The 12,331-nt window shown below is 33.5% G+C and overlaps 1 protein-coding gene across 2 annotated transcripts in view; it reads left to right on the top strand.

Moving 5' to 3' along the window:
• LOC106883261 (protein YIPF1) overlaps positions 1-12,331 on the top strand; it is a 30,599-nt gene that overhangs the window by 5,343 nt on the left and 12,925 nt on the right. For both annotated transcript variants that reach the window (XM_014934201.2, XM_014934200.2), the window contains exons 2-3: positions 7,525-7,561; positions 10,309-10,433. In XM_014934201.2, the coding sequence (XP_014789687.1) occupies positions 7,525-7,561; positions 10,309-10,433 (162 nt within the window). The remainder of the gene's footprint in view (positions 1-7,524; positions 7,562-10,308; positions 10,434-12,331) is intronic.

Here is a 12,331-nt window from a genome sequence, read left to right as displayed (position 1 = left end):
ATACTGGGGTTTAAAACATGTATATGCATGTATGTATGTGTGTGTGTGTGTGTATATATATATATATATATATGATGTGTGTGTGGTTTAACAAAAGCGCTCACACACTAGAAAAAAATCTTCTTCCCAAAAAAAGGTTAGTAACATCCTCATAAAAGATCTCAAACATTTTTTAAAAATATTTTTTTAAAATCACCTTTACACTTCAAAAAGTGTATTAAGTAATCCTCATAGACTTTCAAATATATATATATATATATATATATATAGAGAGAGAGAGAGATATAGAGATCTATATATATGGCAGGCTTCCACACAATTCCCATGTACCAAATTCACTCACAAGGCATTGATTGACCCAGGGCTCATACAGTGGGACTAACCCCAAAGCAAACTCCTTAACCACACGGCCAGCCACACATGCCTGCACTTAAATTAAATTAAAATGTATTTATGACTCTCTCTAGTTTCGTATCATTTATATCTATGTCCTGCACTCCATTCTAAGGTGGGCTACTCAGAATTACTATAATTAAATTAATACAATATTACAAAATCTGTAATATTATTCTGATTGTCGGGATACTTGTTATGCTTTTCGATCCTTAACTATAGAAGAAATTGAGAACATAATCAAAATCTTTAACATAAAACTAGTTTGAATGTTGCGCTTTAAACATCCCTAACTATGGATTGAAATCGAAAACATAACTGAAATGTTTAACATTATAAAGCAATGTTATAAAGATCTAATTTATGCATCAAAATCATCATCATCATCATCATCAATTAACATCCATCTTCCATGCTGGCATGGATTGGATGGTTCAACAGGAGCTTGCAAGCTGTGTGTTTTGACATGGTTGTTATGACTAGATGACCTTCCTAATGTCAACCACTTTACTGAGTAGACTGGATGCTTTTTATGCAGCACCACCCCTGGTGAGGTCTGTTTGGCATATATTTTACAGTTGGGTGCCCTTCCTAACATCCAATCACTTTACAAAGTGAACTACAGAAACATAGCATGGGATTTTCTTGGGTCCAGCTAGTAATGGAAACATTGTTTCCCTCTCTGCATAAAAAGCTGTTCTATGTCAGTTTCCTTGTTCTCATGAAAAAGACTTCAACTTGGCATCATGAGAAAATGAAACACTCATCACAGTGCTCCCACTGGTTCTGGTAGGGAAATGTATCTTTTTGGGATACCTTTTTCTTGCTTGGTGGACAAAATATTTACCTATACTGATTGATAAACACTGCAATCAGAGAAATTTGAGATTCATTTCAATATTGCCTTAACAACCATTGATTTTAGACTAGATACCTGAGATTTAGGAATATCTGTTAACATCAGGCACTGATTTTTTTTTATTGCATCTGCAGTTCAAGATCTGGCAGCTCCTTGTCATTATCATCATCATTTAACATCTGTTTTCCATACTAGCATAGGTTGGATGGTTTGACAGGGGCTGGCCAGCTGGAGAACCACACCAGGCGCCAATTGTCTATTTTGAGCCATTGATTGATACCTGACTCTTCCAGGTAGTATTTTTAAACTTTTCAAATGCCAAAGACTCTAGTGTAATGCATATATTTACCATCTTCTGATCCTTCTGGTATTATATTACCCAGAAACTTCCAGTGTAAACATTTCCATGCCAGGTGACAGGATTTTGCACATTGAATTGAAACGCTCAGTCTTCATAATGTGATATAACTATTAATATTACTAACATCAGCAAAAGTTTGGTGAATATTAGTGGGACTGGAATATAACTCTATTTAGATAGATCGACAAGAAAAAACAAAAGATTTAGATAATTAATAATTAATTTAAAGTGAGTATGTATGTGTGTGTGTGTCTGTCTGTCTGTCGATCAATCAATCAATCAATCAGAGAATAATCCTCAAAAGGTAGAGATGTGGTTGTGTGGTAAGAAGTTTGTTTCCCAACCATATGGTTCCAGTTTCAGTCCCCTTGGGCAAGTTCTGCTATAGCCTTGGACTAACCAAAGCCTTGTGAGTGGATTTGATAGGCAGAAACTAAAAGAGATCTGTTGTGTGTATATATGTGTGTGTGTGTGTGTGTTGATTCTTCACCACTGCTTAACCGGTTTTGGTGTATTTACATGCCCATAACTTAGCAGTCTGGCATAAGAGAATGATAAAATAAGTACCAGGCTTAAAAAGAGTAAATACTGGTGTCGATTCATTTGACTAAAATTTTTCAAGACAATGCCCCAGCATGGCTGCATCTAATGGCTGAAACAAGTAAAAGAAGTTATGTAAAATGAACGTCTACAAACTTATTTATCAGATAATTAAAATAAAATATAATTAGAAAACATTATATTTCTGAGGATAATCTTCAGAAGTTACATAAAATCAATGTCTACAATTTTATTTATTCAATCAGACTTTTTCATTAAAAATCAGTTTCATTCGTTTTTATCTACAATCATTCTTGTTGCTCCCTCAGCTATTCCCCTTATAATAGAAATACACCTATCAGAACATCCAAAACAGAAACTAGTACATGGAAGATTCATAAATTCATAAGCTTTGGTTAACAAATGCTCTATAAACTCTATAATGTAGATGGTAGTTAGTTAACATGATAATGTTGAATATATTAGTATCGTAATAGGTAGCATTTTAGCCAATAACATTTCATTAGTTTATTGAATTTCACCGCAAAATAAGAATATGCTTTACTCTTCTTCAATGGGAATTAACAACATACACCAGCTGGATTTCGAAGACCTATTTGATCAATAGCTGTTGTTTGAAGTTGGTATTTGCTGTGTAGTTGTTAGGATCATATTGATATTAAAATTCAAAGTACATTTTAGTGAATCCAACTGTTGAAAAGCAAATATAAAATCTATGTTGATTATGTACTTTGATTATTGTAATTTCAAACAAATCCTTGTTTTTAAAATAAATTCTATTGTTTTGGTTACATCATCTGATTATATCTGAATGCTTTTGTCTTTTTAACTGTTGTTCATTTATGTGCAGATACTTTATCCTATGAAGGAGGGTGATCAATATTTAGATGTGTTAGTCTTAGGTTTTGCTTACTTATTTTAAATATTGATATATCACCTTGGATCTCTTCCTTTACCTTTAAATACTTAAGATGTATATAATTAATAAGCATTTTTGGACATACAGATATATTTTTATATGGATTATTTTATAATTCAATTCTCTATTTCTGAGATGAATTATATTATGTATACTGTTTATGTTAGTCTGATGGGTGTGATTGTTGCTTTCACTACATTTTGGCTGTGTATGCTCCAGCCTTCTTTGGGTTGTTGTATCAGAATTTTGAACCTAATCCTTTATTTAATCGATGAGGGTACACTATTCTCATTCAGTTCTCTGTGTTTTGTGACATTTTTCTTTTCTGACCATTCCTAAAGTGTGAAAACCACTCATAAACTTGTGTTTTGCTAATGGCAGTGTCCTTGTAAGCTGTTTGAAGCATAACAACTGTTTCAGCCACTGTTTTCCCCAGCAGAAAACAGAATTTCATGGAAGCATGCTGTTCCTTCATTTCAGTCATCACAAAAATTGACGAACTGGGGAGAAGCACTGCAAAACAAAGATGCACCACATGACACTACGACCTCACTTGACGATGCCAGTCAGCAGACTGATGCCTGAGGGTTGCATCAAGTGGCTTCTAGTGGCGGAAACCTGAACAACAATGGGTTTGTCCCACAGAGAATGTTTCTGGTTACTTTTGGGTACCCCCTCATACTATTACTATCTCTTTGTTGGTATTTATTTGCCTGTTATGTTTCATTATATTTCCCTAATTGGACAATCATCTTCTGAAATACAGATCTTAGTGTATGTAGAAAGCATTTTGAAAGACCATTGGTTTCTTCTTTCTTAATATTGTTTGGAAATAGGAGAATGGCCATACAAAACTTTCTATTCTGGCTATATATTGAACAGCATTAGGTCATTGATGCATCCATAAAGATTTTGTATAGTGTATTTAGGGTGTATCAGCCTGATGGCTACCGTCCTTTACTAAAGTATATTAATAGTAGCTCACTTCGTTTAAATACTGGAAAATATTGAACATCACTAGTTTCCTTGGATTCTACTGTTTTACTGTTTTAACAGTAGGATTTGAATCACTCAACAATTATTCAATGCTCAGCTGTTTACTCTGGAAAGCTTTCCCAACTCATAATATCTATTAGTTATTTACAGTGGGCTTGAAAGAGTTTTAAGAATCTAGATTATGAATAGAATACAATGCTAAGGACAAGATATATACAGTTAATTCTTAATTCAGTAACCTAATAAACTGTCAACTTGACTAGCCACAATTCTGAATTGTTAGAGTCTTAGATGATGATAACAGTTTATAACTTCACATTACTTTCATTGATGTAACAAAGAATTGTCAAGTTTGATCTTTTATTATCATTAAATGGAGGTGATAATTGCCATTATTATTATCTTGTTGAATGACTGCCTTCTTTCTGTGCTCATATAACTGCAAGTCTTTCACAACAAAGTAATATTTCAGGTTCATTAATATTGATAATACTGGTTGAGCATTCAAGCTGCTGCTGCAGAATTAACTCTCAAACACCTGAGATTTCCATGATTCAGATCTCATTTTAAGTTGACATTATTTTTTTAATACTCTACCAAACCAAAAGACTATTGTCAGAATCACCAAGAATGAAAAATATCAACCCAGGAGGAGAGCAGATGTTTAGTGGCTTGAAACTTAATCATACATCTCCTTTAAATTAAACAAAACTCTGCTATAAATCTAGATAAAAGAGTATTAAAAAGCAAGTAAAAAAAAAAAAAAGAATTGTAATTTCATATTTTTGAGTAATTTTCTACTTTGATTTTCATATTTTCATTTAACCCTTACATTATACATATTTCTAGTGATGTACACAATGTTTGTTTCAATTAATTTTGAAAATAATGAAAAATTTAATAAAACAAGTTTGTCATTGCTAATCTGGTTTCTAAGGCAACAAGCTGGCAGAATTGTTACTGAGCTGGATGAAATGCTTAGTGGCATTTCTTCTGGCTCTTTAACATTCTGAGTTCAAATTCCATTGTGGTTGACTTTGTCTTTCGTCCTTTCAGGATCAATAAAATAGGTACCAGTTAAGCACTGGGGTTGATGTAATCGACTAGCCTAGCTCAAAGTTAGAAAGAATTATTAATCTGGTTTCTGGAACCTAATTTAACATGAAACTTTATTATATCACTTCAAGATAAATGTTTTATATCAGAGAACCAAGGGCAGTTTTGGGTTGGTTGGTTGGTTGGTACCAAAGGCGCTAAATTTTTGACACTTGTATGAGTTGGACAGTTTGACGGGAGCTGTAAAGCAGAGGACTGCACCAAGCTCCAATGTCTGCTTTGGCATGGTTTCTATGGCTGGATGCCCTCCCTAATGCCAACCACTTTACAGTGTGTACTGGATGCTTTTACTATACTATAACTTCTTTGAAGTTGAAATAGACATATAGTTAATCGGTAAAAGTTTTTTTATGTCGTTAATATAAATAAAAACAATTCTCTGTTGTGTTTAAAATACCAGACTATATGATTAAGATGATGGGATGCTGATTAACCTAATGAACTTGCACTAACTAAGCACTGAGTAATGGTTTTAAGTAAGACAGACAACCACAATATTTTTCTTACTTCATTCATTCAAGCAGAAAATAAGACACTGTTCTCATTTTACAGTTGTTAGCATTTATTCAGCTGTCAAAAGATGCATTTAAAATTCACATAAAGATGTTCAAATTTGCAGCAACATCCCATTAGCATGGAGCAGATTGCTATAAAACCTGTAGGAAAAAAAAAAGAAGAAAAGAAAATTAGAAAAAGTAACCATACAAGATCCTGTCAGTTCTCAAATAATCAATAGTTAAGGAAGATACTAATTGACAAGGTTGCATAGAATGTTTTGCTTAATTGTTTCCATTGATAGAGCAACTGACAGGAACTAAATAAGTAGGCCACCTGTTTGTTAGACATAAGGAATCTGCTATTTGAACCTCAACATGGTATTTTGTAAATTAATCTACACTAATTTTATTTTCATTGACAAGTTATTGTTTTGTTTTTTCTTAATGAAAATACCTCAGTAATTGTACTCCTTTTTGGCAAATTATTGTTTTGTTATGGGTGAATTTTGTTTTTGTTCTTAATAATCATTAATCAATATTTAATAATTATGTTTGATATAGTGTGCACCAACCATGAAAGTAATTCTTGAAGTACAAACCTAATATATAAGTGCAAGCATCAAAGCTTATTCTTGATAAAAATCAATAAAATTTCCAATAAATCAGCTGAGAATTCAAACCTACCATTTGTTCTCAAAGAGTTCCAAATAGATTTTGATAAGTGAGAGAGAGGCGGGAGAGAGTAATTGAAAGTTGTCTCTATTGATTTGTCTATTTGCTTGCAAACTAATGTGACAATTAGTGAGAACAAGTTGATTCAAACATCTATACCTACTGATTAACTGATAAGTTCAAGGTGTAATCTACTAATCTGTTGCTGCCTTTTTAGAACAATAAAAATGAGTTGTTGAAAAGAGAGAGAGAGATTACTAAGTCAGTTGAATATAGAGTCAAAATCACAAAAGTCAGATAGTTAGTGACTGTCTTTGTTAGCAACCCCAAAGACTATCCCATTTTTTTTTTTTTTGCCAGGACCAGAGTCCTGATCAATTTGCTGACTCTCTACAATGCTCAAGTGAGACTCACAATGCAAAACTACCCTTTATTTGGGACAGTGCTGTTGATACACAAACGTCCTAGATTGTCTTCAAAAGAAGGCCATTTCATTGATTGACAAAGAGTTGCTAATACACTATAACCTCTTGTCCACAGACTTGCTGTCTCCTCTCTCTACTGCTTCCAGTACTAGTACAGTAGCTCTACTTTTCCCCATTTAGTTAGCTGGACACATCTTCCTTTCATTACCTCTGTGTCTCCCCTCCCCTCAAACTCTACACTAGTTACAATACTCAATCCTTACTCCTCAGAACAGTGGTTCTCATCTGTGGTCCATATGACCCTTGTGGGGGTCCATATAAGATTTTGTTATGAGTAAAATGGGTTATGCTTCAAGACAAACAATTTTAACAATTTTTTATATACAATTCCTAATAATATTTAATAATAAAAATATGATCAGATTTTTTAAAACATGGAAGTCCTGTAGAGTAAAATGGGAATAAATAGGGTCTACAGGTAAAAAAAAAATGGTTGAGAACCACTGCCTTAGAATATAACCACCTCCCTGCTCATCCACATTTTCTTTGCAGTCATAAACTTACCAATGTTTAAGCTGAACATAAACCACATTGATGTCAATAGTTTTGCAGAGTCAGTGATAGTTATATGGATTCTAAACCTTTTCCTCCATAAAAACAGTTCTTGAATGAAATTAAAAATTCTAATTGTTGATAATAACTTGTAATTTTCTTTTAATTTCTAGAGAAAGAAAACTGCTGAAGATGAACTGCAATTCCATGGTAAACTAATATTTTCATTTATGCAACAATATTATGTTTTCTGAATTATTCCTGCTACAATTCTCATATATTTACATTTTCACTTCATTGCTTCATGTCTGTTTTGATACTTCACACTTTATAAAAATGATGTCTTATTAACTTCTAAATATAACCAATGATAATCTTTATATCCAACTTAACACGGATGCCTTGCTAGAACATCAAATACTGCATAATTAGATGTGAGAGACCCTCTCATTTAAGTGCTTGGTGCTGCAACATCAGCATCTGGAAAGATGCTGAAACTCTATACAGCATAGCAGTGAGATCTGACTGGCATAAAGTGACAACTGAGTAGGTCCAGTAGAGAGAAATCATGTGATATGAGAATTCCAGTGCCCATCACAGATGAATTTCATTTGCTACGATCTTCTATGTGTGTGTTTTTATGTCTCAAGTGCCTAAATGAGAGGATCTCCCAAGGTTAATAATGCAGTTTTCAGTGTTCTAACAAGGTATCAATGTTAAGTCAGATATAAAGACGACCCTTTGGTATTAATACTGCTTCTGTCTAATAATAATCTAATAATAATCAATGATGTTGATTGTTCTGTTTTATATGGATTTTGAAATAAATTCCAAACCCATGCTCAGAATTGTCAAAGCATGGAATAAACTACCCATGTCCCTTGTTAACTGTCAGGAAACTGCAATGTTTAATGAGTTTATTATACATTCCATTTCTTAATATAATTTCCGTGGCTGGATGCTCTTCCTATCAATATATGTGTATGTAGGAGAGAGAGAGAGAGAGAGAGAGAGAGAGAGAGCTTATTTATGACTGTATATCATCTTAAGAAAGTGTCGTTGACTATAGCATTGGGCCAAATGAGTGAATTTGGTTGACAGAAACTAAAAAGAGCCTGTTATATATACTTGTGTGTGTGTTTGGTTGAGAGAGTTCCTATTTCCCTTGTGTCTACTGGATTGTAATCAATGGCTTCCTGATGGTACCATTTGTTTGCAGTCCACCATGAAAATATGTCCGAACTTCTTGACATGTTGCATGGTCTTTGTAAACAAAAGGCTCATTCATATGATGTCATTTGATTCCATTCTCTGCATGTCCAGGTTGTTTGTTGTTCAACAGACTGGAAGTTTATTACCCCATTTGGAAATGATGTGGTTACAGGAAAGAGATCTCATCGTAGAAAACTGTTCCAACATACATCTGACCCATGCAAGTACTTAAAAGTAGATGTTAAAACAATGAGGCAGAGGAAGAGGACGATGATGACCATAACGTTTTCAGTCCTGGACCCTGGTTTCATTGGATTAGACTGTTACATGCATATGTTACCCATACTTTTCTTTTACTAACTTAGAGAGTTTGACAGGCAAAATTGCCCATCAGGATTTGAATTAAAATATATAATGTAATTTATTATTATTATTATTATTATTATTATTATTGCAGCAAGCTAGCAGAATCATTAGCACACCAGGCGAAATACTTAGCAGTATTTCATCCATCTTCACATTCTGAGTTCAAATTCCACTGAGGTCGACTTTGCTTTTTATCCTTCTGTGGTCAATAAAATACGTATCAGTTGAACACTGGGGTCGATGTAATCAACTCATCCCCTCCCCCCAAATTGCTGCCCTTGTGGCAAAATTTGAAACCATTATTATTATTGAGTGAGAGAGCAATGCATGTCATCAAATATATGAAACCCAATGATATCATGACTACCCGTCGGACAAGAGTACACCAGGCACATACATCACAATCATATGTGCATAATGTGGTGATCTCATATCAACATAAACAGTGTATGACCTTGCAGGTGGGGCCCAGTTAGAATTTTCTTCAGGTCAGGTAGCCCATCCCACACCTTGGACCTTGTGGTGACAAAACAAACTTGTTAACCATTCAGCCACACTTCACTTACTCTCTCTCTCTCTCTCTCTCTCTCTCTCTCTCTCTCTCTCTCTCTCTCTCTCTCTCTCTCTCTCTCTCTCACTCACTCTCTCTCCCTTACTCTCTCTCACTTTCTCACTCACACACTCTCTCTCTCTCTAGATGCAACCTGGCTTGTTGGAAACCTATGACCAACAACATTATTGATCACTAATATATGATGTTAATACAAAAATTACTTTCTGGGTTTATTATTGTCTTATTTCTTCCTATGATACAATGATCTAAGGATTGCATATATTTAGGAACTTCTATGAAATATTTAGTGATTAAACCTTGAAAAAAGGGCTAAAGAAGAGCATGTCTAAAAATAAAGGACAAAGAAATTAATTTGAGATTATTCTGAGACACATATTCTGACTCGTGAGCACTTTTGCTTAATTAACTTATTAAATTCATCTCCAATAGAAAAAAATTGCAGTTGCTTTACCATATTTAAAAAAATTTTTATATTCACTATTTGGTTAATCTAACTCAGTCAGCTGCAAAATTTCTTATATTCTTTTGTAGAAGTGGATTATTCCATACCAATCATGAGATTCCTCTGCTGTCTGCTTCTTTTTCTAGTTTAAGCTACTTTTAGCAATTTATGAAATTGTTCTTGTTGTCATTGTCTTTCCATTGTTTCATTATTTGAGTTCTTCATATTTTTTATTACTCTTTACATTTGAGAAGTCTGCTTGCTCTCATACCACTGCATTTTATACTTGTCTTGATTTTTTTATTTTTTATTTTTATACCAGATGTGAAAGGTCTATTTCTTCTATGATTTACCATTTTTCAGATATTGATCATAGTCTGTCAGGATCAAGGAAAGATGACATAGATATGGAGAAAGCGCAGACACACACATTTTCCAACTTTCCTCATTCTGCAGAATCTGATGAAGAAGAAGGAGATAAAACTGAGGTGTATAATTTATTTCGTTTTTGTATTTGATTTGCTAGATTCATGATGTGAATACATATTTTTTTTTTTTATTTTTTTTTTTTAAGTTTCAGCTTAGAGCTGCGGCCATGCTGATGCACCACCGTGCATATGTTGAAACAAATTTTGTTGTATCTAGGGAGGGTCATTATGCCAATAATAAACACACACACTGGTTCAATTTCACTTTATTATTTGTTAATTGGTTAACTATTAACCAGTTTACTATCAATTCTTTGATTGATTATTCAGTTATGTTTGTCAAAATCTTTTTCTCATCATTCGTGAACACTTCAATGATATGCCAGCTTTAAGTCTTACAAAATATTATTTTTATTGAAACAAGGCCAGCTTTTTTTCTCTTTGTGGCAGGGAGTATATTAAAATATGGGAAGTTATGTATGCATGTGTTTCTTTTAATGCCTAAGTTTTAATTTGTATAATGTATATTGAGTAGTTTCCCAAAATTCACCAACATTACTACTGGAGTGCCTATGCAACCTTGCCTTTTCGTGACTCCACTTTTCTGTGTGTACTATACATGTACTTTTAACTATCATTGCTGTCTTTACTTGACATACTGCTGCTTTCCATCCCCATTTTTATCCTTTTCTGACGAGTTGTAATGCACCTGAGCACTGTGTACAATAAGCTTATTAATATCAATGAAAGTGTTCCATTTTCCACTAAAACGAAATGAAAAAAAAATGTTATACATAATTACACATTCAGTGAGAGCTATTGATATATCTCCACACATTTTCTATATATTCCACACTTTTTATGTTAGTGTATATTTGTCATCGACACATATAATATTAATTTTAGAAAATAGTGTTGAAGTCTGCCTTAACCCTTACATTACCACATTTCTGTTGAAATATACTGCTTTTGTTTCAATTAGTTTTGTAACCCTAACCCACACCCTCTCTTCTAAAATGTGAATAGTTATGTTACCATTCTACATCAAGAAACCTGTTCTACTCTGGCCCCTTCTCATACTTTAACCCCTCATCATGTAGCATAAAATTGCTTCTCTTGGGGTTCAGTCTTATAAGCTACATGCTAGTACTGATGGCATGAAAAAAAGAATCTTGTCTATACTCTAAAGTGGTTGAGATTAGGGAGGGCATCAAGCCATAGACACATAGATATCGATGATAGTCAAAGTGGACAGTAGTAGGTGGCGTATGATGCAGTCTTTAGATCTGTTAGACCCTATCAAATTGTCCATGCTAGCATGTCTGATAAGGGTGTCTGCTTGGTGCTACAAACTGGGATTGTTATTTGTTATTGTTAGTGGGACCTGAAGTGTGATGTGGCTGTTGTTCTTAGGATTGATAATGCTGTTAATAATTATTGTTAGTTTTGTGGTATATGTGATTTGCAAGAAATTGCTACAAAATCTTTCACAAATGCTACCATACCATCTTAAAAATGGTTAAACATACAGGATAGACTATAATGCTCTTGTTGATTATGATGGTAAAGCATGACTGCAACATTCATTCAGTGTTTCAACTACAGACCCTCAGCAGAGCTGGTAACAGGATATGAACCACTGGACTGATAACCTCCTAATTTAGCAACCTATACCTATTAAAATATACAAACATTTATCCATAAAATGTTTGTTAATTAATTTATTACTCAGTAATGCAATGCAATACAAAGAGCAAACTTGGAACAATTAAAAGAGAAGATCTACAACATTTGATGGAAAACAATTAATGTAACTTGATGGATTAAATCTAATACTTAAAACTTGATTTGGAAATGGTAATATCTTGGGATTAAGGGCTATGAAAGAGGAGATTAAACTGATATCATACTATGAAAATAGATAAAAAGTAATATAATTGGGTTCCATATATATATAT

This window comes from Octopus bimaculoides, chromosome 10 (genome assembly GCF_001194135.2).
Source record: "Octopus bimaculoides isolate UCB-OBI-ISO-001 chromosome 10, ASM119413v2, whole genome shotgun sequence".
Taxonomy (NCBI): domain Eukaryota; kingdom Metazoa; phylum Mollusca; class Cephalopoda; order Octopoda; family Octopodidae; genus Octopus; species Octopus bimaculoides.
Note: the sequence above shows the minus strand (reverse complement) of the source record. Positions and strands in the feature narration are given on the sequence as shown.